Source organism: Pygocentrus nattereri, chromosome 6, assembly GCF_015220715.1.
Source record: "Pygocentrus nattereri isolate fPygNat1 chromosome 6, fPygNat1.pri, whole genome shotgun sequence".
Classification (NCBI taxonomy): domain Eukaryota; kingdom Metazoa; phylum Chordata; class Actinopteri; order Characiformes; family Serrasalmidae; genus Pygocentrus; species Pygocentrus nattereri.
This window is the reverse complement of record NC_051216.1, coordinates 8462574-8487633: the sequence shown is the minus strand read 5'-3', so window position 1 is coordinate 8487633 and position 25060 is coordinate 8462574. Positions and strand designations below refer to the sequence as shown.

At 39.8% G+C, this 25060-nt stretch overlaps 1 protein-coding gene across 1 annotated transcript in view; it reads right to left on the bottom strand.

Moving 5' to 3' along the window:
- ttn.1 (titin, tandem duplicate 1) overlaps window positions 1–20812 on the bottom strand; it is a 149029-nt gene extending 128217 nt beyond the window's left edge. The window contains exons 1-20 of the mRNA XM_037539622.1: window positions 20642–20812; window positions 17973–18076; window positions 17545–17748; window positions 17091–17378; window positions 16882–16970; window positions 15732–15958; window positions 14160–14406; window positions 8066–8131; window positions 7082–7340; window positions 6926–7001; window positions 6566–6778; window positions 6323–6465; window positions 4937–5127; window positions 4621–4851; window positions 3445–3680; window positions 3083–3291; window positions 2819–2983; window positions 2534–2702; window positions 703–2399; window positions 300–581 (exon numbers count right to left, since the gene is read on the bottom strand). Coding sequence (XP_037395519.1) covers window positions 300–581; window positions 703–2399; window positions 2534–2702; window positions 2819–2983; window positions 3083–3291; window positions 3445–3680; window positions 4621–4851; window positions 4937–5127; window positions 6323–6465; window positions 6566–6778; window positions 6926–7001; window positions 7082–7340; window positions 8066–8131; window positions 14160–14406; window positions 15732–15958; window positions 16882–16970; window positions 17091–17378; window positions 17545–17748; window positions 17973–18063 — 5083 coding nt within the window. The 5' untranslated portion in view covers window positions 18064–18076; window positions 20642–20812. The remainder of the gene's footprint in view (window positions 1–299; window positions 582–702; window positions 2400–2533; window positions 2703–2818; window positions 2984–3082; window positions 3292–3444; window positions 3681–4620; window positions 4852–4936; window positions 5128–6322; window positions 6466–6565; window positions 6779–6925; window positions 7002–7081; window positions 7341–8065; window positions 8132–14159; window positions 14407–15731; window positions 15959–16881; window positions 16971–17090; window positions 17379–17544; window positions 17749–17972; window positions 18077–20641) is intronic.
- Window positions 20813–25060: the final 4248 nt, after the last annotated feature.

Below are 25060 nucleotides of genomic sequence, written 5' to 3'. Positions count from 1 at the left end.
CGCTGTAGCACCTTAGTTCAACAGCTGAATTTAAAGTTTTAATAAGAGGTTATGGGAGTGTTTTTTTTTGTTCATGATTCAGAAACGAAACAGCAGTTAACCATTCATGCTGAGGATGTTATGTTCTATTTACAGGATGTTTCAGGACATGTATGACCACATGCCTCCCAGTAAGTCTAAACACTGAATGTATGAAGGCAAAGTTTGAATATTACCAGTAAAAAAGTATTTAACCGGTACAACTGACTCCCAAATATACAGCAAACTTTACGCAACTGATTTCTGCTTAACGCCATTACCTTCAACGTGAAGTCTTGCAGATGTTCTAATGTGATCGTCATCTGCAACAACACAGCTGTACTCTGCCTCGTCACTCATGTTAATGATCAGCACAGACAGGAAGTGCACCTTTCTGTCTGAGTGCATCCTGTACTTGTCTCCAGAGAAAATCTCTGCATTGTTCTTCAGCCATCTGACCTTGACAAAAGGCTCATTAGTCTCACATTCAAAGGTCACCATGGTGTCCTTCTCTTTCGCACTTTGGTCTTCTAGTACTTGAGTAAATGAAATTACTTGTTTTGCTGAAAGAAATAATGGAGATGAAGAAAGAAAGAAAGACAGAAAGACAAATAAATTACACTGACAGTTCATTTCAGGCATACTCGTTCGAACTGTACTCAAAAGTAGTAAAAGGTTTTTTACCCTGAACCAGCAAGAATGCATGGCTTGAGGTTTCTCCTGCAACATTCATTGCTTTGATCATGATGCTAGCTGAATCTTCAGCAGACACATCTTTAATGACCAGTTCACAGACATGGTCCTCAGGCCAATGCCAGTAAATATGGTTTGATTTCTCCATCAAAACTCCATTCTTGAACCACTGGCATTCTGGATCTGGTCTACCAACTACTCTGCAACGGAAGCGCACTTCATCGCCGAGAGCAACTGTATGACTCTGGATACGTTCCAGAATCTTTGGAGCTTCCATACTTGGTGAAAGCACTACTTTCTCTGGTTTGAATTTGGGAACGGTGACTTTTCGCTCCTCTTCTTTTTTCTTTTCAGCCTCTGTCAGTTCTTTGGTATGATGAAGGAGTTCTTCCTTCCTCTTCCTAAGCATGCCTTCATAGGACTCATCCTTCTTCCGGGACTTGAGTTCAACTGCAGTGATTGCTTCATAGTAGCCCTCCTGAGTCCTGCGTTTAAATTTACTTCTCAGCTCTTCCGTTTCCTCTGTTAGTTTCTCATGAATTACCCTCTCAGTTTTCCTCAGTTTCACCACCTCCTTGGTCTCTTTTGATGGTTCAGAAGGCTTCTCAGGTTTAACAACCTCAAAGGATACCCTGCCATGCTCTTGAACCGCAGGTGCAGGAGCCTTAATCTCTGGTGCTCGACGCAGAACAGTGCGGAAGTCCTCCCTCTGCTTAATCTCAAACTTCACAACATGTTCGACTGCACCTTCAGGGTTCTCTGCCACAACTTTGACATCACCAGAGTCATAAGATTTGGTATCCATGATCTCCAAGTAGTGAATACCATCATACTGTAGCCTGAATCTTTTGCTCTTACGAATAAGTTGTCCATTGAGGTACCAGTTGACCTTGGGTGTTGGATAGCCAGTCACTCTGCAGCGGAATTTAGCATTTTCCCCCTCCTGTACTCTTACTGGCTCTGGAAGCAAAACAATCTCAGGTTTAGTTTTTTCTGTCATGTCATCTCCAGTAACTCCTGAAGGACCTCCCTCATGAGCAATGCGCTCAATTTCATCTATTCTCGGTCCTCTCCTGCCCTCTGGTAACTGGCTTTCCTCAACAAGGCTCTTCTCATCTTTCACAATTAGGGTAGCGGAGGTCTGGTCAACACCAAACTTGTTGGTGGCTCTGCAGGTAATAACACCACTGTCTCTGGCATAAGCGGCTTCATAGTCGAGACTGCAGTAACCAAACTCATTGACCATGCGTAGTCTGTTAGCAGCTGCCAGCGGCTTGCCATCGTGCAACCACTCAACAATCATTGTGGGGTCACCAATAGGGGTCAGTCTACAATCAAAGTGCACAGGGCCAAACTGCTTAAGTCTGACTGAAGTCAGTTTCTTTTTGAAATGAGGCTTCTGCTGCTTCTCTTTGTCGTAAAGGTCACCCTCCTCCCATTGTTCCTGACCATAGCGGAGATGCAGAGGCTCCAACTCTGGTGCAGCAATTTCCTTAGCCTTGTAGGTTCCTTTAGGAATGATGAGTCTTCTCTCTGGCTGAGGTTCCACTGCCTCTACCTCGACATTGACTCTGCAGCGTGTGGTATCTCTGCCAGCTTTGTTTATAGCTGTGGCCGTGTACCAGGCACTATCAGAACCAGAACTCTGGGGGATCTTAAAACGACCATCTCCCTTGCCACCCTCAATCCTAAAATATAAACAACGTTTCAGTTGGAGCAGATTGATTGTCAAAACAGGTAGTCATTAACTTCCATTTATTATAGCCTAAAGCAATATATCTGCCTTATTGTAACAGTATATACTGCCAAACCAAGTACTCACTTGATATTTGGGTGTTTGTGTGGTGAGACAATGTCACTGTTCTTCAGCCAGACAATGTCGGGAAGGGGGTTTCCAATTGCTTTAACAGCCAACTCAACCAAACTGCCCTCCTTAACACTGATGTTCTTCAGTTTCTCAACAAACTGAGGCCTCACCAAGTTTTCTTTTGCTAAAAATTAACACGAAAAAACATTTAATTTTCAGAACATTTGGTCAGCAACTCATTAAGAAAACTTTGATGCTATCCAACTAATATAAACTAACATAAACTAATTTCCAGCGCACCTTCTACAGTGAGAGTCATAGAAACGGAGGTTTTTCCAGCTCTGTTCTGAGCAACGACTGTCCATTCTCCAGAATCATGAGGCATGGCAGGAACCACAATCAATGATTGTGTTCCATCTTCCTTCACCACAATCTTGTGGGTGTAGTCATTAACCACTTGTTGTCCTAATTAAAAGAAAAACGTGTTAACATTGTAAGAGAAAAATCAGAATTAAAAACAATGTTTCTAATCCACTCCAACAACTCTAGGGTCTTTCCACTTACCATTATGGAACCAGAAAGTGTCAGGCATGGGTCTACCAACAACCTTCAGATCAAATCTTGCGGTTTGACCCTCAGAGCATCTAACCGATGATGGCTTTGTGACAAAAACAGGCTTATAAAGCCTCTCAAGCTGGGCTTCATCAGTGTCATCCAGCCTACGAGCAGGTGAACGTCCAGGGGAACGACTTGTGGAGCGTGGCGATGTGGATCTAGAATGTATTAAAAGCACAATTCATCAGTGAGAGCATCATCATATACATAACACATTCACTCACACGGATGTGAAAAGATACTTAGATCTTAAAACTTCAGTACGCTTTTCTACAGAAGTAACATGATGCCAATCATCAAACAAAGCATACCTGATTCTCTGAACTGCTTCTGACTGAGGGTGCTGTGTCTGTGGAATAGCTTGATCTACATACAGCTTCCCAGAGCTGACAGCATTACCCTTCATGTTGCTAATCAAAGCAGTATAGACACCCTCATCTTCTGGCAGCACCACAGGAATGCGCAGACTGGCTCTACCATCCTGAAGAACCTCAATCTGATAATGATCTCCATGCTTGATACGCTTGCCATCTTTGTACCAAGCAATCTGTAAATTGTGACATTGAAAAAAGAAAAACATGGGTATAGAGAGTATATAAATATAATAAAGGGTATATATTTTTAGACACCTATCTGGTATAACATTCTGACCACCTCCTTGTTTCTGCGCTCATTGTCCATCTTATCAGCTCCACTTACTGTATAGCTGCACTCTGTAGTTCTACAGTTACAGACTGTAGTCCATCTGTTTCTCTGATACTCTGTTCTTCAATGGTCAGGACCCCCATGGACCCTCACAGAGCAGGTACTATTTGGGTGGTGGGTCATTCTCAGCACTGCAGTAACACTGACATGATGGTGGTGTGTTAGTGTGTGTTGTGCTGGTCTGAGTGCATCAGACACAGCAGGGCTGCTGGAGTTTTTAAACACCTCAGTCTCACTGCTGGGCTGAGAATAGTCCACCAACCAAAAATATCCAGCCAACAGCATCCTGTGACCACTGGTGAAGGACTAGAGGATGACCAACACAAACTGTGCAGCAGCAGATGAGCTGTCGTCTCTGACTTTACACCTACAAGGTGGACTGATGAGGTAGGAGTGTCTAATAGAGTGGACAGTGAGTGGACACAGTGTTTAAAAACTCCAGCAGCACTGCTGTGTCTGATCCACTCACTCCAGTGCAACACACAGTAACACACCACCACCAGTGTTACTGCAGTGCTGAGAATGCTCCACCACCCAAATAGTACCTGCTCTGTAAGGGTCCATGAGGGTCCTGACCACTGAAGAACAGGGTAACAGAGTATCAGAGAAACAGATGGACTACAGTCTGTAACTGTAGAACTACAAAGTGCAGCTATACAGTAAGAGGAGCTGATAAAGTGGACAATGAGCGTAGAAACCAAGGATGTGTGTGTTTGTGTGTGTGTGTGTGTGTGTGTGTGTGTGTGTGTGTGTGTGTGTGTGTGTGTGTGTGTGTTACCTACCTTAGGAAGTGGCGTTCCTGTCATTTTGAAGTGGAAAGTGGCACTCATTCCTTCCCTGAGTCTGTAATTCTTCACAGGAATGTCGAAGACTGGGGACACAGCCTCATGCTCAGAAATGCTCACATCCATCTGCTCCCCATCCTCAGTCACCAGTTCCTGGTACGAAATCTTAAGAAGACGTAACTCAATCTCGTAGACAAACCTCTGCTCTGCAGTAGATATTTGGAACTCCTGTGGAAAAAATAAGGCATTTAGACGTAATCCTAAAACATCCAGAGCTTTGTATGAAAGCTGGGAAAGTCTTTGTTTTACATACTTGCTCAGAAATGAAGGAGCGCATCATTTGCGCCTGCTGTGCCATCCTCCTCTGAATGAGTATTTGCTCTTTTTCGGTTTCACTTACAATGACAGGGGGCACATCTGCCACTTTGGGCTGCTGCTCCAGTGTAGTGGTCACTTCAGTCTTGTATGTCATTTCCTGTTCCTTCAGATAAGCTTCATATGTCTCTGTAATTATAAATATATATACATTAAAAAAAACATTGAAACATTATTTTATATTTGATTGTGTCACGATTGGCCCCTCCCAGTCCTGTCCATGTGTTAGTGTTGTGTTTTGGTCTAGTCCACTTTTTGTTTTTCCGTCTAGTCCGGCCCCTCGTTTCATGACTCCGCCCCTGATTGTTTCCACCTGTCCCTCATCGTCTCTGTTTGTTTGCCCCTTGTCTTGACTGGTCTTTTTGTTTGAAGTTTGATGTATGTTGTTTTTCTTCCGGCCCTGTTGTTTGTGCACCTGTTTATTTATATTATGTCTGTCCCTCCTGCTCTACGTATTGGCCACTTGAACCTGGACTGTCTTGACCCTGATTTTGGATTTGCCCATAATAAATCACGCTTGTCTCCGCACATACGTCCGCCTCAACATCGTTACAGATTGATTTATGGAAAGACATTTTGTATGTATGAGGATCAATGACATAACTTGCATTTTTTGTGTCCAACTCATTATTTTTTCTACAAAAATTAAATAAATATATGACATATCACAATTTTACTTTTTCAGTGCATGAAACTAAACCATTCTAAAACGTCAGGTGGTGCAACCACCTACCACAAATGTATTTTAAGTAAACTATTAAAACGGGTAAATAAAGACAATTGGTCTTTATGGGTGTCCAATTGCAAAGACTAGTTTATAAATTTGTCCAGTAGCGCTAAAAAAATTAAACTTTAATATTTTTATTCATGTGTGGTTGTGCAATCTTTTCTTAATGATTCTGCTTGAAATTATTTATGAAAAGCTTTTAAAAGTATATTACTAAATGCAGTTTCTTGTAAATACAATACCTTTTTATTTAAACTCTGAGTACATTGAGGGTGACCCTCATATACAATTTAGCCGAGCTAAATAACAGACAAAATCAGTTTAAATAAAAAAGGATCAGAAAATGTAAAACTATGATTCAAATAAATAAAAAGAATAATAAAAACAATAACTAGAACATAACAAAATCTAATTAACAGTTAACAATAATAATAATAATAATAATAATAATAATAATAGCAGGCTGAGTGGAGGTGGTTAGAGACAAACTTTAAAATGAAAATGTGCATTATATTCTTCTTTTTTTTAATTATCATTTTGAGAACATTATTTGTCATTGACCCATGTATGTGATCTTACAATGTAGGTATGACCAACCTTCATCAAGGAGCATGGCTGAGGCAGATACCTCTCCAAGCTGATTTCTGGCGAAGACTGTATACTCTCCAGCATCATCAGGGAATGTCATGGAGATCTCCAGCTTGCATTGTCCTGTCTCCTTTTTGTAGGCTACTCTATATCTGGTGGATCAAGAAAAGAAACAGCAAAGAATTACAATTCAGGTCTCAAAGATTTTGCTACCGACCAGATTTTGCTACTTTATTCAGCTAAAAAAAATACCTATATCCAGTGGTTAGTGGAACTCCACTCTTCTTCCAGTAGATGTGGGGTTTGGGGCTGCCTCCAATCTGACACTCAAAGACAACACTGCCACCTTCTACCAGTTTCTGTACGGTGGGCTTTTTCACAAAGAAAGGAGCCACAGCTGCTCCAGCTTCCACGGACTCTGACACAGCACTGACTTCTGACATAGTCTCCTCTTTGGCTTCAATGCTGAAACAACATTTTTATACCAGTGAATTTGAATTCAGTACACAAAGCGGACGGTTCTGCATTATGTTCGACCTATTTTTGTTACACATAAAGCATGACAAAATGACAGCATTACTAGTAAAAATGACAAAAAAACTGTTCACTCACTGTCTTTCATGGGTGGATATTTCAATGTGTTCAGAGGCAGCAGTCAAATCTTCCCTGCTCTCAATTTCCTCAGACACTATGAAAAAAGAAAGAAATCATTCATTTCTGTTTGCAAAATCTTCCAGCCTATGAGGTGATGTATCATGTAATTCATACCTTTGACAAGAAGGTAGCAAGAGGTGCTGATTGTTCCAGCCTCACTGGTAGCGGTGCAAGTGAAACGGCCACTATCCTCAGCAAAGGCCTCACGAATCACTAAGCGGGCAAAGTTACTCTCATATGTGATCTGGAAGTCAATGGAGTTCTCAATCCTGTAGTCTTCCCTGAACCACATAATGCCAGGTGTAGGGTGGCCTGAGATCTGGCACTCCAGAGTCACAGACTCTCCCTCTGTAACGGTCAAGTTCTTCAATCCCTGAATGACAAAAAAGGGGTTTAAGCTGTTTTTTCAAGACAATAAACAGCAAAGTAATACAATGCATGTTTAATGTATGTACAGCCTTTTAAAATGGTTCTAAGTATGCATAGCCTTTTAAAATGGTTCTAAGTATATATGTACAGCCTTTTAAAATGGTTCTAAGTATGTATAGCCTTTTTAAATGGTTCTAAGTATGTATAGCCTTTTAAAATGGTTCTAAGTATGTATGTATAGCCTTTTAAAATGGTTCTAAGTATGTATAGCCTTTTAAAATGGTTCTAAGTATGTATAGCATTTTAAAATGGTTCTAAGTATGTATGTATAGCCTTTTAAAATGGTTCTAAGTATGTATGTACAGCCTTTTAAAATGGTTCTAAGTATGTACAGCCTCTTAAATTGGTTATAAGTATGTATGTAAAGCCTTTTTAAAAAGCTTATAAGTATGTATATATAGCCTTTTAAAATGGTTCTAAGTATGTATGTATAGCCTTTTAAAATGGTTCTAAGTATGTATAGCCTTTTAAAATGTTTCTAAGTATGTATATATAGCCTTTTAAAATGGTTCTAAGTATGTATGTACAGCCTCTTAAATTGGTTCTAAGTATGTATGTATAGCCTTTTAAAAATGATTACACATCTGTGTGTATAGCCTTTTTAAATGGTTATAAGCACATAGGTATTTCTTATACAGGTTTGAAAATGCATTTAAACTGTATACATACAGCAACAATAGTTGGTGGCATCACTTGCTCTCGTGTATGTGAAGGGATCACCGCAGCCTCAACCACCTGCAAAATATTACAGTGTCAAAACTGATGGAAGATTCCCAAATCTCACGGACTCACAGTCACTCCACATTTTTTGTTCTTTTTTGCTCAATTCTCTGCCTTCAAGCTGTAGATTGTCTCTGATTTCAAGCCAGAATAAACTGGCTGCTTTGCCCCCCCCCCCCCCCCCCCCCCCCCCCCCCTCTGTCCTCCCTCAGGTTACCAATCCCTCAAGCCATGATGAACAAGATTTTGAAGAGATGAGAAGGAAAAGAAGCAGCAAATATTTTTCACTACGGCAATGACTGATGGGTAAGAGTAAGAAGTGAGAAAGCACGGTTCCTCGGTGGAGCAGGGGAGATCTGTAAGGGAGAGGACTCAAAAGTGAAGCAAGAGAACCACTTGAACCACTCAAATGAAGCTTTGATGTTAGGCAAGTTAGTTATAATGACCAAGCCCACACAACGAACCTGTGCATCCCAACTGTCATATGATTGTGCCAACCCCCCTGTAAATGAAGTGCCTATATCCTTCTGTACATGGAGGTCATAAACGGACTGATAACTCTCAGTATGGTCTCTAAAGGGAGGAGGGGATGACTCTTGAGTCACTTTCATCTCCACAATCTCATAAGACGGAGGCTTGACAGGCTTGATGATCTTTTGAGCTGTGGAGGTAGAGGACAGCTCTTTCTGCAGGGTGGCAATAGCAGAGCCTGCTATTGAAACCTGACCAACCCAAGGAGAGCAGAGTTAATACAATGAAGCAAAAAGACAGCTTTAAGCAATAATTTAATCTAGGAAAATGGTTAAGTCAGTTCACAATCACAGTGTATTTTGCTAATGAGACCAAGAAAGTAATCATACAAGTTTTCTAAAGTTCCAACTACAGGTACGAGCTCTAAAGTCAGAGACCACTCTTGCTTTTCAATTTTTTTTAAATCAGTCAAATTGGCCACAAATGACAAGTTACTCATTTTCAGAAGATTAGCTATAAAATAATCCACTTGCTTTAGAGAAGGGAAAGTCAAAGAATGGGGTTCCTAACAACCACCTGGAAGACCTGATAGACCACCAAAACTGTCACAACAGATAAACAGCACTGAATCTTTGAGAGGGAGGAGAAAATCAAGCTGCTTCAGATCTGAAAACATCCACAGGTGTCTCTGTCCATCCTTCCACTGTGAGAAGACCACTCAGCACTATGGGTCTGAAAGGATGTGTAGCGGGTCAAGAAGAACCTCACTGAGAAAAGGAGATGTATAACAAACGAAGAATATCTGCAAATCAACCAAAGACGCTGCTGGTATTCTTAGAATAAAGGACTGACCACTCCAGAGTCCAGACCTCAACATCACTGAATGTGTTTGATTACTTTGACCATGAGAAGCAGAAAAGTGAACCAACCTCTAAGACTGAACTTTGGAAGAAAATGTAAATAAATAAATAAACAAATATAAGAAAAAATATCCCTGAAAAGAATGTGAAACTTTCAAAAAGCTGCAATAAAGGCAAAAGGTAGATACACCAAACACTGAAAAACCTGGTATTATATTTAGTGATCGACATGTTTGTATAACCTCCTGTTAAATATATGTTTTCTGCTTTTTGCCTGATGTTGAAAAACGAATCATTTGTACTTAATTGCTGCTTTGAATGGAAATAAATAAATCAATGAATGGTGGTCTCTGACTTCTGCACAGTATCATAATTCAACATACTAAATGACACATGACTTTATAGAGCATCGTGACATGATGAGGTCAAACGTTAACGTCTCATTTTCAATTTTAAAAATAGTTCAATCGAAGGATAATTAATGCTACAGAAGATAAAAGGTATGCAGTGACCTATGCTTGTCACCTCTCAGCATGTCTTTCTATTTTAAGACCATCACATGGCATGTTATCTCCAAATTGAGTGCCCTGCATTTGTGCCCATCCATCTCGTGTTTGCTCAAAATACAACACCCTAAACTGAGCCACACTAACAATCTGAATAAGGGGGCTCCAGCTTACTTACATTACTGATACAAAATCCAGTGTCACGTCATTAGATGTTTAGGATGTTCATTACGTTTAGTAATTGCAATCTGCTTATTATTAAAAGCCACTGTCAATACTTTGTTTAAATACTGTAAACTGCTCATGTGTACTGTAAGATATTTGAGTTGGGCTTGAAACCACCCAGGCTTACCTCATGGCTATGATCTGGTTTAGGAACAGTAACTTTAGAAACTGTGAAATGTGGAACTGGTGATGGGGCAAGGCCAGTATCCACCTGGGATGCAATCTCTTTAGTTCTTTGAATCTAAAGAAATCCACAGGGTAAATATACATTTATAATTGCTATGTAGTAGAGGTGGGCGATATGACAAAAAATAATATTGTGATATTTTGAGAAATTTTCACGATACACAATGTCATAATATTTATTTTTTCAGACATCTAATCAGTTGTAAAAGAGAAAAAAACAATAGTGCTGCATTAAAAATACTAATAAAAACTGTGAACACAATGATTTATATTCAATATTTGGCAAACTGCATTGCACTAAATTCCACAAACTGGGGCAAATTTTACTCTCTTTATAATGAAGCATGCAGTTGGTCATACAAGTACACAAGTACTGACGATATGCACAATATGGTCAGAAAAGCATTGTATTGTGTCATAACTAATCGCAATAACAATATATAGTGTCATATTGCCCAACCCTACTATATATATAGCTAAAATACAACACATCACTTCTCAAAATGCCATCTAACCTGAGAGATATGGTCCATGGTGAATGCGTGGGTATCAGTGGGCATGCGCACAGCCTTGGTTCTCATTGTTTCAGAAGCGGCCTGCTGCCCCACAGTTAGTTTGACTTGCTGGTTTAACTTATGTTCTAAGAATCTTTCTTCAACACGATCACCCTCAGCATGCATATGGCCGTGTGAATAGCCTTGCTCTCCAGGAATGAGCACTGCAGTCACAGCACCTGGTCTTTTCCCACCCTAAGCACAAGAAGCCCTAATTGAGGAGACTGAAGTACAAGAAGCTGGGACTGATAAGACATCACGATGTGGCACAATAACACTGTAAAAAAAGTGAGTTTTAAAATGATGGTGAAATGGAAAAACCCCAAGATGAGTGACAAATCCAGGTGAGTTATTGAGGTTTTGCCGGAACGACTCAGTACACCTTCAAACAACGTGAGATACAATCCATGCTTAGTGTCCAAACAAAAGTGGCAGTGGTGATCAGTGGTGCTTAAAGAATGCAGGAGCAGCTGTGACCACAATGCCATTCGGCAACAACTCTCCAAGGTGTGAAATAGTGATAGAAAATAGCTCACAAAACCATATTAGCCTGGCTACCTCATCCAGAAAAGCCCACATTTCCGTGTCAGCGATGCTGTCTTCCACTGTTTGTCCTGCTAGAGCACCATCAAGACCATTCTCATCACTCTCATTAAACTCCGTTGGACTCATCATGGCTGTAGTGTCCTCAACATCTGACCCCTATATTTTCCAAACATTTGAAGCATCAAGATGGCTCAAATTTAAATACATTAAAGTTTGCAATTAGGGGAGGGCAATAGGGCAAAAATATAAGCGCTATATTTCAGGAAATTTTGTGATACGTTGTGACAATATATTTTTTTAGATGTCTGATCAAGTAGAACAGGAAAAAACAAGTGGAGCCAGATTTTTAAAATGCCTCTTTAGTTTAGATCTGAAGCAGCAAGGCTAATATTACAAACTTACATATTGCTGTCAGAAGAAAATCTCGCATCTCTAAGATAATAACTTTACAGGACAAGGAGAAATCAAGTCATGGGAACGAGACTTTTTCCAAGTCATTCCGGGCTGTTTCTTTTGGTCCATTCGTTGTGAAATTTACACAAAATGTAAAGGGCATCCTGTGACCCCGAGGGAGAAGCGGCTTAGAAAATTGTGTGTGTGTGTGTGTGTGTGCGTGCGTGCGTGCGTGCGTGTGTGTGTGTGTGTGTGTGTGTGTAAAGGGCATCAGACTTTTTCAAATTACGTCAAAAACTGAAAAATGATACAAGGTTTTCTTCTGACAGCAGCGATATACAAAACTTTCTCAACCTGCTCAAAACACATCCAGGCCTTCATTAAGGTCGCAACGACTTGGTGATGTGGTTCAGGACACAGTGTGACTGCAGGCAGCCACTTTAGACATCAGGGTCTGTATCACAAACCACTTCAGGAGAAGGAGTGTTGACTGTATTCGTGAGAATGGCCATTATAAATGCGTTAGAATGTGGCGGCCCGTAGTCGGGCCATTTTGTTCATTTTTATGGCTCACACGAAGTCATGCTGTGCTGGAAACCACAACCTTAGGGCAGCACAACCTTACTGAAGACCTGGATGCAGTTGCAGAAACTATTTGAGCTATCTGAGTGACTCCTGAGTTCTAGTGTTGGCAATGTTAGCCTTACCGCTCCAGTTCTGAACTAAAGAAATATTCCAAATTTGGCTCATCAGCTACACCTGAGGTAAATCACTTCTTTAAGTACTGAAAATATCAGTTATAAGCTCAGAAAAGCAGTGATAAATACTGTCATATTGCCCATCCCTATTTGCAATAGCCCAACAGTCATATTTAATACTATTTAAAAGTATTTAAAACACAAAACATAAAGTGACTCTGCATTAGTACCTCCAAGCCATCCTCACTTATTAATGTATTAAAAGTGGTCATCTCTTTGAAAATGCTTTCAACATTGGGCATATGCTCAACGCTGTTTTCAGTGTCATCCAACTGTTCAGTGCAGTCCTCAGTATCAATGGCACTAGCAACATTTGCACACTGTTCTCTCTCAGCGCACGTTTCACCACCACCAGTGTCTGAAACTTCACTGATATTTTCACCGTTGCCATCCCTAAAGATCTTTTTTTCAGGGTCAGTCAAAACCTACATACGTACATGAGGAGAAAAATTGTGTACAGAATTTAATTGACCCAGGTTAGATTAGATAATTAAGAGGAGTGACAAACTGGGAGCAATGGGAACTTTTTGTTATATTAAGAAATCTGTGCTGGAGACGAGAATGAGGTGAGCAGGGTGATGGGGCGTGCACAAACCAACTCAACTACCTGCTCTTGAAAAGATAAGAACTGTTCAGTTGACCAGGTTGCCTCTGCACTGGACAGCTCAATAGTATCACAGTGTGGCTGGTGACTTCGTGCCTGGTCCACTGCTGCTACCACAGTAGCAACAGCAATAGATTTGTCATCCATTCCATGATGACCCTGTTCACATTGTTGAGATGCAATCAAGCACAAGCAACTTTGCAGACCCTCTTAATAAACACTAAACCCTGAACCATGACAATTCACAATAACAATCATTAATACTTAGTATTTGGTATATATTTATGACAACATAAATATACATGGTGATTCAAAGAAATTCATCCGATTTCTAAGCGCCATATTTTTACAACCATGAGGCGCCAAGGAGCCAATCACAATCCAATTGAAAGAGGGGGTCTTAGAGTTTCTGACTGTCACTGGAAGAGCTCCCTCAGTCTGAGAGGAGATGAGACCCCTGAGCAGAAAACGTTCTGTGTTCTTCACTTCAATATGAGTGAACCTGTCACACCTGTGCAGCTTGATTTTCATTGGCAGTGAACCTCCAACAGCTCAGAGCGTTCACCGTTGGTTCCACAACACTGGATGATCTCCGAAAACGCACTGAAAGAGCCGTGAGTGCAGCAACACCCGACACGCTCAATCCAGTATGGGATGAGTTTGAACTATGGCGTTGGTGTCGTCCATACAGCTGGAGGAGGTTCAGACTGAGCACTCATTTAAACCCATTTACAGGTCACTGCGTTGTTCTAAATCATTTTGAAATCTGATGAATCATTTTGAATCACCCTGTATATTGTTCAAAACAACTAGCTATACTTTTCTTTGTTTCATTTGCTTCTGGCACCTCTTCCTTCATTCACATGAACATCAGCACCCAGGTGTGCTTCCCCGCTTTCAACACTAGAGGATGCTCAAACGTACAATGAAGTATCCTTACCTGTTTGACAGCGGCTCCGCTGACATGACCAGCAAAAGAGGTTTCCCACTGTTCCTTCTGAACATGTGTGGTAGAGGTCTGGACATATGTGGCCCCGCCAGCCATAGTAGTGTACTCTGCGACATAGCCTTCCTGCTTCCATGGAGGCAGCACTTCAGCTCCGATTGTGACCTGCCTGCGTGTAGTAATTGGAGACTTCACTGGTCTGATAGGGGATACAGACAGTCTTGAAGTTGGTGACGTAGGTCTAGAAAAGAGTAATTTTTTTTTCTTTCATTTTCTCCCCTTATTGTATGACTGGTGAATGGCTTTGTTAACGGTGTTAATAGTGGTTTATAAGTAATTAAAGCACTATCGAAGTTTTTCAGTAAGTGTTATATATTCAAGCGTAATCATTAATGTAGTACGTCTATATAAACACAGAGAGTCACAACTATGCATTAGCGTCTGAGTTAATGATTATTAATGATGTTAAATATGTAAAAATATGTTTTGTTGATTTTTCAAGTGAAAATATGTCAACACATCCTCTACACAAAACTCTCAAATATGGCATCTGTTTGCAATTTTTAGAGCCCAATTTCTATTTATTTGCTGAGCTTAAAATATCAGAAAAATAACTTTTGCACGGGCCACTTTTATGTTTTTTTTCCTTTTCCTACATGTTAAATTCAGCAAACAAACAGTAATTGTGCATTAAAAAGTGAAGAAGTGTGTTCTCTGCAGAGGACATGTTCACTTATTTTCACTAATCAACAATGCATGTCATGTGAACAGAGGTGCCCAAACTTTGCATAAGATAGCATTGACCACTAAAAAAACGACTTATATCAACAGGATGCTGACAATTTATCCATAATTATTATGAAACGTTTTTAGCAACTGTGTAAATACTTAGTACTTCAAGCTATAATTAAGTAAGTGATACTTTATCACAATTTTTTTGATAATTTTGAAAATATTTATCCATATTTTTGAGAACCAAATTAGTAAATCTTTATTAACAAACTATAATTAATGATTTAATTTCTAACTATTCAAAATATTCATTGATTATTCATATGTCATTATATGAATGGTTAACAATTCAAATAGTAGCACTTCTTAATGTCAAAGTAACATATATATTTACGGCATTTGGCTGACGCTCTCATCCAGAGCGACTTACAATTTGATCATTTTACACAGGTAGGCCAAGGTGGTGTTAGGAGTCTTGCCCAAGGACTCTTATTGGTATAGTGTAGGGTGCTGCCCCAGGTGGGGGATTGAACCCCAGTTTACAGTGTAGAAGGCAGTTTCAGTTGCTCAAGATGACGCTTAAATGAAAGATTGCTTTGGTTTTCTTATTATGCTTAAGCCCAAAAAAACGATGATTTCAATATTATTATTATTATTATTATTATTATTTATTAATACTTCATAGTGCAACATCTTCAAAGTGAAATAAAAACCTTCATACTATCACTTCCCCCTTTTATTGTATTAAATATCACATTGGATTTTATTTTGTTCGTAACTACATAAAAATGCTCAACAGCAAGCAAGAAATACAACTAATTAAAGTCACATTACCTAACAGGTGTTGGGGTGGGGGCCTTAACATGTCTCACGGGGGAGGGGGACTGGTGGCGAGCAGCTGTGATCTTTGATACCACTGACGTAGATGTGGGGGACTTGGAGCTTGGTTTTGGAGGTATACGAGGGGGTGTCTTGTGAGCCAAATGCTGAATCTCAACACCTCCCTCCATTTCCATTTCCATCATGGCTGTGGACTCAAAACGAGCCTCCATTTTCTGTGACTGAAACACAAGATTGTATTACCGTTTGATCTTTTTATGACAATCAGAGGTGTCGGTTTGACACCTATAGGCTCGCATCACATCATCATGTGCCACCGAAGCAGTGTACGACACTAAACCTAGAGTAGTTAAAGGGGAAGACCACCGATTTCTCAAAATGCCTGGCTGAGAAGTAAACAAAGTCATTCAGAGTGGCTTAACATGAAACGCATCATTTGTAGAGAAACTAACCACCTCAGGTTTCTTTACAGTGGTGGTGATGGGAACCAGGGGTCACCATGACTACAACACAAATATAGACATTTTATTTACTATCCAGAGCCACCAGGGAACCTACACGTCTTTTAATATGTAATGTTGATGTTGATGATGGTAAAATAGTCATAAATCTGAAAAAAAGGCTTCCTTTGGGGACTACTGTGCCTACTGTGCCTTCTTCTATCCCTCCACCATGAACAGGCCAAACCTTTAACCATACTACCATAAAACAAAGTCTCAGACATCAAGCTCTACCTTCATAACCACTTCATGCCATAACTTTCTGTGAGGGAGCTTTTAGAGGTGGACATCTGGTTCCTATCACCGCCACTGGAACCATTCTGACTCAGTTTCTCTGGATCAGAGCATTTCACACCAAACCACTCTGAATGACTTTGTTTACATTTTAACCATTTAAGAAGAATTTAGAAAAATCGGTGGAGTTCCCCTTTAACAAAATGAGTACATCAACTACAGTTTTGCATATGATTAAACAGCGTCAAATTAGTTTGTGCTAAGTCAGTCCCACTTCCCATCCATGTACAATGTAGATTCAAGTAAGTTGAATTGAACACCAACAGCATTTAATCACGCTTTAAAATGACTTCTGAAAGGTTCTGCCTTGTTTTCACTTCAAACAGGACAACTGTATGGATCTTGATTACCTTTTCCACTCTAGTCTGGCGAGTCTGTGAAATCTCAGAGGTAGAAACAACAGTCTTGGTCTTCTTTGCAGGCACTACAACCTCTTCGCCTGCAAGTGAATTAATATAATAGGATGATAAGACTCCACCAAACATACCGACCCATACAACTATACCTTAAACATAAATCAAGAATAAATGATTCAGCTTTTAAATGTTTATAAACTTACTCTGGACCAAAAGTTCAGCAGTAGAGGTAGCACGTCCACTGCTGTTAGACGCATTGACGGAGTATGTTCCAGAGTCTTCAGGGAAGGCCTCGGCAATCAACAAGCTGTAAAGGTCTCCTTCTTGAACTATCTGAAAGTCAGTGGAGCTCTGAATCTCAGCTCCCTCTCTGTAGAACTTCACCACAGGTGTAGGGATTCCCATTACACGAACATCCAGTCTCACTTGGCTTCCTTGTCTCACGGTCATGCTTTGTAGTCTTTGAATGAAAGTTGGTGGTGCAGTTTCCGCTGTGGAGTGAACACAACATTAGATCTCTGCTGCTAATCCACAGAGTTTGAATATGTCGTTCATCAATTGCCACAAAGCTTTGACCCAAGTCCTGCATCTGCATTAATCTGTTTTGTGCATATGGACTAAGAGTTACCACTGGGAGACATGGAGAAATGTAATCACCTGTAACCAGCAGTTCAGCGGTGCTAGTGGCTTGTCCAGCGCCATTGGTGGCTCTCACAGAAAATCTTCCGCTGTGTGCGGCTGTCACGGCGGGGATCCTCAGAACAGCGCGGCCTTCGCTGAACGAGATCTGAGCGCCGGGCAGAGCGGCAGCAGTAAGAACCTGGCCATCACGAAACCAGCTCACCTCAGGAACTGGATTACCTGGAAAGGAAGAGACAAAACAGTGTCAACAAACCGCAAACAAGCTGCATCTTTTAGTACATCTTAAAATGATTTAGCCTTACCATTTATCATGTAATTCTCTATGGGAGTTTCTTTGTTTCTTTTTGTTAAATGCATGATTCTTGAGTAATAATATATAGTTACAGATATAAACAAACAAACAAACAAACAGTGTACCATGCGAGCATATAACTTCTCCTTACCACTAACTTGGGCTTCGAACGTTGCGGCACTACCCTCAAGCGCCACAACGCTCTGAAGCGGTTGTGTAAACGTCGGAGCCTGCGTCGACATGGTGGTAGGCACCCTAAAAAAACAACAAGAACCACGAAATAAATAACTTATGGACTTCCAAGCACACCTTCTCAATGAAAAACCACTCTAGTTTATTTGCTGTTTAAAAAGTGTGGAATCACTTGTGATTACCTTATACAGTGTGTATGGAAATGCTATTTTGAGATGTTTTATTAATGTTTGTTGGGGACAGCAAAAGCTTATTGGATACTATACTGAAAATACATATTAACAGTAATTTCTTTATGAAATTTCAGATTTTATTATTTATTATTTAAACAACTTTCTACTCATTACAGCTCCGTTCATCATTCTGGACGACAAAATGCCTTAACTGTTTACTGTTTTGAACATATATCTGTATATAAGTTAAAAGAGGGCTGTAGCATCTTAACAGAGTCATTTACCAGCAGCAAACTTTGTTTTGAATTAAAGAAAACAGTGATACTAAAACTTTGATCGAGTTTATCTTATATGACAATGCAAACGCAGGCAGGCTATTTCCAGTCACAGAGGAATTAACTGACTAATCATTGAGTCTCTCCCCCGCCTCCCTCTGCCCACCTGGCTGCAGGCAGCCTGTCATCTGAGAGATCAGTGGCTCCAAAGGGTCTGCGTGTCACACTAAGCACCTGACTGACAGCTTACAGACATGCAAGTACAACTGCAAGCTGTTATTTCAAGCTTTAGAACAAATCACCTTTCCAGATGCAATTACACAAGTGCTAATGAAGAACAAAGGCAGGCTTGACAAAATATTCCTAAAAATTGCATCTTGCATCCTGGGAAATTAAACAGGAGCACCAAATAGAACACCTTCTATGATTAGGCCTCATGTAAAATGGCAGCCGAATGACTAAAATCTGCTAACTGTCTCTTTCACTGAAACATGGTCAACGAAAAATCCAATGAGCCTCAATGAGCCTCAATGAGCCTCTGCACTCTATTAATCTAATCGATGCGGTTATTTACAAACATAAACACAATGCCAACGTTTAAAGGTTCCATTATGTGAAATCTCTACAGGTTTTTGAAATAGAAATGATTAAGAAAGAACTTTTCAAGAAAGACCTCCCACTACCACCACCCTCACAACACCATTCAAATTACTCAATAATTACTACCTACACATAACTCACAAGGCTGCACTGTACTGGGGAATATCATGTATACATATGTACATTTATTAAACAGCAGATCAGATATACACTTAAAAGCTGTTCACCATATACACATGCCATTTAACTAATGACCAGTCAGCTTTGAAAATAACCAACTCAAACCAGGTTCCTCATCAGATCATTAGTTAGATCCATAGACATCATAACACAGCGTTCCCATTTAAAAAATACAACATTATATGATGGCTGTGTGATCGTGGCATGCTTTTAAGCACAGCACCCAGTAAAAAACTGAGCATTTCAGTAGCTGAGCAGTAAGTAGTTCTTATAGCTCCTCTAATAAGTTGCTGATTAATACACAAATTCTTGTAACTCCGCAAGAACACCAAGAATTTCCTATTCACCACAGTGGCTCACACTGTATCAGATTGCAATCAGACTGCTTAGGACACCAGAGTCTATCCTTGCACTCAAAAATATCTGGAGGCCCACAGCCTGTCCTGGTCATAGTAGATTAATTAAACCATTAAACTAAATTTAATTAAACAATTTCATTTGAAATAAAAAGTGAAATAATGAATTAATTAATATCAGGGGTAATACTCCAATATCAACCAGAGTTAATCCATTAATGGATAAGACAACTGAGGTTATGTTACCCCACTGATACTTTATTAATACCAAATATCTAAATCAGGAAAAATGATCATTATCCACCCAACAAGAGAGGCTACTATACCAATAAATGCATTCAATAATCTAAAACGTAGAAATTCCCTGCAACAATTTGATTTTTCCATGTGAATTCAAGAGAAATCAAATTCAAAGTCTTTAATTAAAATTGACACTGGTATCAGTGACCATCTGTTAAGGGTCAACAGGTGAGTATAGGCCTCCCAGCATACAACAACAACCCCAATATTGAAGGGATCTTTTCAAATCTCTGCAAGACAATCACAAGTCTGACTGAAATTCCAAATTCTCAAAAAAGAAATTCACAGTAAACTACAAGAGGAGGTCGCATATATTAGGACTGATATGCCATATGACAGAAATGGCCATCTCCAAAAATAATCGGTCCCTTTACTTGATTGACAGTCACCATGTGGCGCATAGCTGGAGGTGCAACTGATAGCCCTGCTGCTGATTCCCTTAAAAAGACATTGTGGCCCAGCTGGAACACCACTCATATGCTATCACGGGCTATTCTTGGCTTTTCTGAAATCATGGCAACATATAGCAACATTGAAGGTTTAAAAAGAAATCATTTTTTGCAGAAACATTTGTAAAAGCAACACAAAACCACTGCAGCATCCCATCAAGCCTCTAAAATCACAGCTGTATACAGAGTAAAGGCGATTCTGTTAAGCTTTATAAAGGCAAAGGTGATATCATGCATCAGGAATAAGTAAAAAGCAAATTAAATGTACTTCCAGTACAGAGTATATGGCACTTACTTGTATCACAATGGTGCCTATAATTGATGGGACTGCGCCCAGAAGGCTACCGCCTCAGCAACAATCCTCTTATCCAGAATGTTTCCAGAATATCCAAGGTGAGAACGGTTGAGCCTCAATATGACCCAAAAAAACAAAACTACACAGGTTCTAGTCCGTGTAGTTTTGCTTTTTCCTTGCAATCCCTACACCCGAGGCAAGGCTGGGAATGCTCCAACTGCTCAGAAGTGCTAACATAGTTGTTTTAGTTTATATACCCCTAGCCTAGCCTGCATCGTCACCCCTTAGCCACTCCCCATTGGTCCCTGTGCCTGTGGAATCATGGGAGAGTGATGCATTTTATGCAACCTTACAAGTGTCACTCACTGATCCCTCTACTAGCATGATATCTCACACTTGAGATATTCACTTCATTATTGCTGTATTTTGAGTCTTATGCAAGCCAACATTTATGCTTGCGCCTCATTCAAAGATGTGCCATACTGTGTAGACTAGCCCTCATGGCAAGCATTAAAACCTGTCAATGACCAAAAGGAGACAGTGGCTGTCCCTGTCACTCAAATAGAAGTCAACCCCCACAGAAAGGGTCAGCTGTAATGAGTGCAGAATAACTACCAACCATGCCTTGTTTTCACGCTTCATGTCTTTTTGTATCAACCACAATTACTTTCTAGCTTTACATATTCATATTGTGTCCAATGAAAGAGAGAGCAACACTTTGGCACAATGCTTTTGCACTTTGCTGTTACCACAGGTCAGCTGTGCATATTTTCGCACTGGCTAAAATGTTGGGTAACAGACTCTTATAACCTACCTCCTCTGTTTCATACAGAATAACCAAACTAAATGTTCTAATTCATAGGTTTCCTTTAGATTAAGGCATAGAATACAGTGACTGTTTACCCTGACAACAATGACAACCATTCAATCTTGTCTTTATACCTTCCTACAGAACAGGCATCATCATCCTTACAACAGTGTAAGAACTTACTTCACTGTTAACCTTTAACCCACCTGAATTCATAATTTATTGGATGATTTTTCTTTCCTTTATGATAAAATTATTATGTAAATGAATTGAAACCTAGGTATGTAATGTAAAATTGGCAGCAAATGTATTAAAATCTTGCCCAGGGCCTGATCAACAGCTGATCAACCCTCCAAGGTTTGAAAAGTAAAGGCTATTGCTAGTTCTCAATCTAGTTTCCAGTATCTTTACTGAGGACGTCCTCTGCCAATTTTGTCTTCCCTTTTCAGGTTTACCACTTTTCTACGGCCTCATGAGTTACACCAATCCTTTAGATCCACTTTCCCTTGTTCTAGTTTCATATACATAAACTGTAATGAATAATCAAGGGCTGTAGGCTGTGGTGTAATGGTTTTCTTTTCGGCTAAATGACATACTGAATGCCTGTTTCATGCAGAGTTTCATCTAAATGCACAGATTTTTAGGTAACACCTTTGTTTACAAACCCACAGGTAATTACCAGGTAAGGGTTAGGTCCAAATTATAAAGCACTAGATCAGGGGTCAGCAATATGCTGCTCTGGAGATGTACACAGCTCATTTATTGCCCTGTTGCAGTTCCACAGCAGAATTCAATTTTTAGCTAAAAATAAAAGAATTCTCCTTTGCAGCAACAGAGTTTTAATAATAAATGTTCTTAAAGGTTGGATTTAACGTATAACTGCTAATTCACCCTTTAAGCCTAAAAATTGCAGTTGGTCACCATAGCAACACAGACAACAGTCTCATCTAGCAAGTAGCTAACAAAAAGGCAAAGAGGAAGAAAGACGAACATCAATAATTTGGAGATGAATGGACTTATTTGTATTTATAAACACTCCAGCTGGTTTCCTGATACGTTTAATCTGTAATAAGAAACTGTCAAACATTAAAAGTCACGAAGCTGAAGTCTTCTCGTTCACCAGTTTCTTGTTGGTGGTGCCACCGTTACATTCTGCCGCTTCAGGCACCATTTAAGGTGGTACAGCAAAATGCAAACAAGAAGCTGGTGAATTAGTAGCGACTTCAGTCACATAAAAAAATGAATGTTAAGAGACATTTAGAATAAACGATTTTACTTGTGTAGAAAAATGTCCTGCCAGAGATGTGAGAGAAGAGGCTATAGATCAGCTAAAACCTTAAAGCAGAGCAAAGGAAGTCTGAGTTTTCATTTATATTCTATGTTTAAGCCTGGACTAGGACATCAGCACATACTGAGACATATTTATAGCCAAGATGGTAAAATGGACCTAAAATGTTGTGGCTCCCAAGGTGGTTTGATGTGAAATGTGCCTTTCTAAATAAACTTTGGAGCTGAATCTTCAGTTTCTGAGTATCAGAATTGTCTGCTCTTCACAAAACTCTGAAGAGTGTAATGCCTTTAAAAGCTTCCTTACAGAAAGTTATTATATGGAATGGTTGCCTGATACCTGTTTTACAGTAGTTTTTGCATTTAAATGTATTTTTTTTTAATCCTGCCATGGTGAAGAAGTACGTGAGGAGTGTATTAGATTCAGATTCAGATTCAGATTCCTTTATTGATCCCAGGGGGAAATTGCAGTTGTTACAGTTGCAGCCATTTATGTAAAAATAAACACTTTACTAATAATTTAAAACAATATATAGAATTTACAGTATGTATAATTTAAAACAATATATAGAATTTACAGTATGTATAATTTAAAACAATATATAGAATTTACAGTATGTATGTACACCAGATTTAAGTACTCTACACACACAATTGTTGTTATTGCACATATGAACAGTTTTTTGAATCACACACTGAGGGAGGAGTTATGGAGTTTGATGGCCACAGGTAAGAATGACCTCCTGTGGCGCTCTGTGCTGCATTTCGGTACGATGAGTCTTGCACTGAATGAGCTCCTGTGTCTCCTCACCGTGTTGTAGATTGGGTGGGAGCCATTGTTCATAATGGCCCGCAGCTTAGACAGCATCCTCCTCTCCGACACGGCCGTCAGCGAGTCCAGCTCCACACCCAAAACATCACCGGCCTTGCGGATCAATTTGTTGAGTCTGTTGGCATCTGCCACCCTCAGCCTGCTTCCCCAGCATGCAACAGCATAGAGGACAGCACTCGCCACCACAGACTCATAGAAGATCCTGAGCATAGTCCGGCAGATGTTGAAGGACCTCAGGCGCCTCAGAAAATAGAGACGGCTTTGGCCCTTCCTGTTTATTAAAGCAGAATAGTGCTCAAAGAAAACTTTTACCCCTAATCATTACCAACCTGATATGTAAAAAAACCTCTGAATACACTTGTAGGTTGACTGACGGTTTTGGATAGTAAATAAAATGGCTATATTTGTGTTGCTGACATTGTGACCCCTGGTTCCTATCACCACCACTGTAAAGACATTTGAGTCTCGACAATGAACTATTTCACACCAAACCAAACTCTGAATGACCCTGTTTACATCTCAATGACTGAATTAATCAGGCATTTTGACTAACTGCCCTTTGGAATTGGTATTGGAATTTACTTACCTACCACTTTGGAGTTTATACAACCTAGTTACCTGGTAATTACCTAAACGTAAGAGAGTGTAAAAGAAAACACTGCGGATTTTTAACTAACCAGTACATTCCCGTCATTAAAATGTTATAAAAAGATTCAAGAGTTTGGCTGTATTTTAATTAGAAGCTTGACTTTAACTTACATTGTAATTATGGGGGCTTTTTCTAATGTAGCACCACACTCTTCCGTTATTCTGTATTCCTAGCCTTTGCTCTTCTGTCCTGACAGCATTGCTCTCCTCTGTCCCCTTCATCTCTTCACACCTCTCTTCTTTTTTCCCCCATTTCTTTTTTTTTTGTTCAACCTTAAAGAACAAGAACATTTAAAATCTGCAAAAAAAACCAATAATTTTGATTTTTGCCAGTAAATCTTTGTCTCTATCCAGTCTAGACATTTTCATTACAGACTTCATTACAGATGCTACTAAGAAAAAATTGTATATTTTTTTGGGAAGTATGTCTGAGGAGATTAGATGTACGATTTGCATAAGGATAGTCAGTCTACTTCATACTGATCTGAAAACATACACAGGTGTTTCTGTCCACTGTGAGAAGACAACTCAGCACTGTGGGTCTGAAAGGAGGATGTGTAGCTGTTCAAGAAGTGCTGAACTGCTGGTGTTCTCACAACAGTATACTGACCACCCTAGAGTCCAGACCTCAACATCACTGCATGTGAAAGAGCAACCAACTTCTGAAGTTGACTGAAGTTTGGAGGTGTCTGCAGATTTCTTAGAGAAATTGAAAGTGAGCCTCCTAAAAAGAATGGTGGCTGTAATAAAGAGAAAAAAACCTGTTATTACATTTAGTTGCTGAGGTTTCTGGTTATTCTCTGTTAAATATTGTTTTCTCTCAACCTGATAGCTAACTCATCTG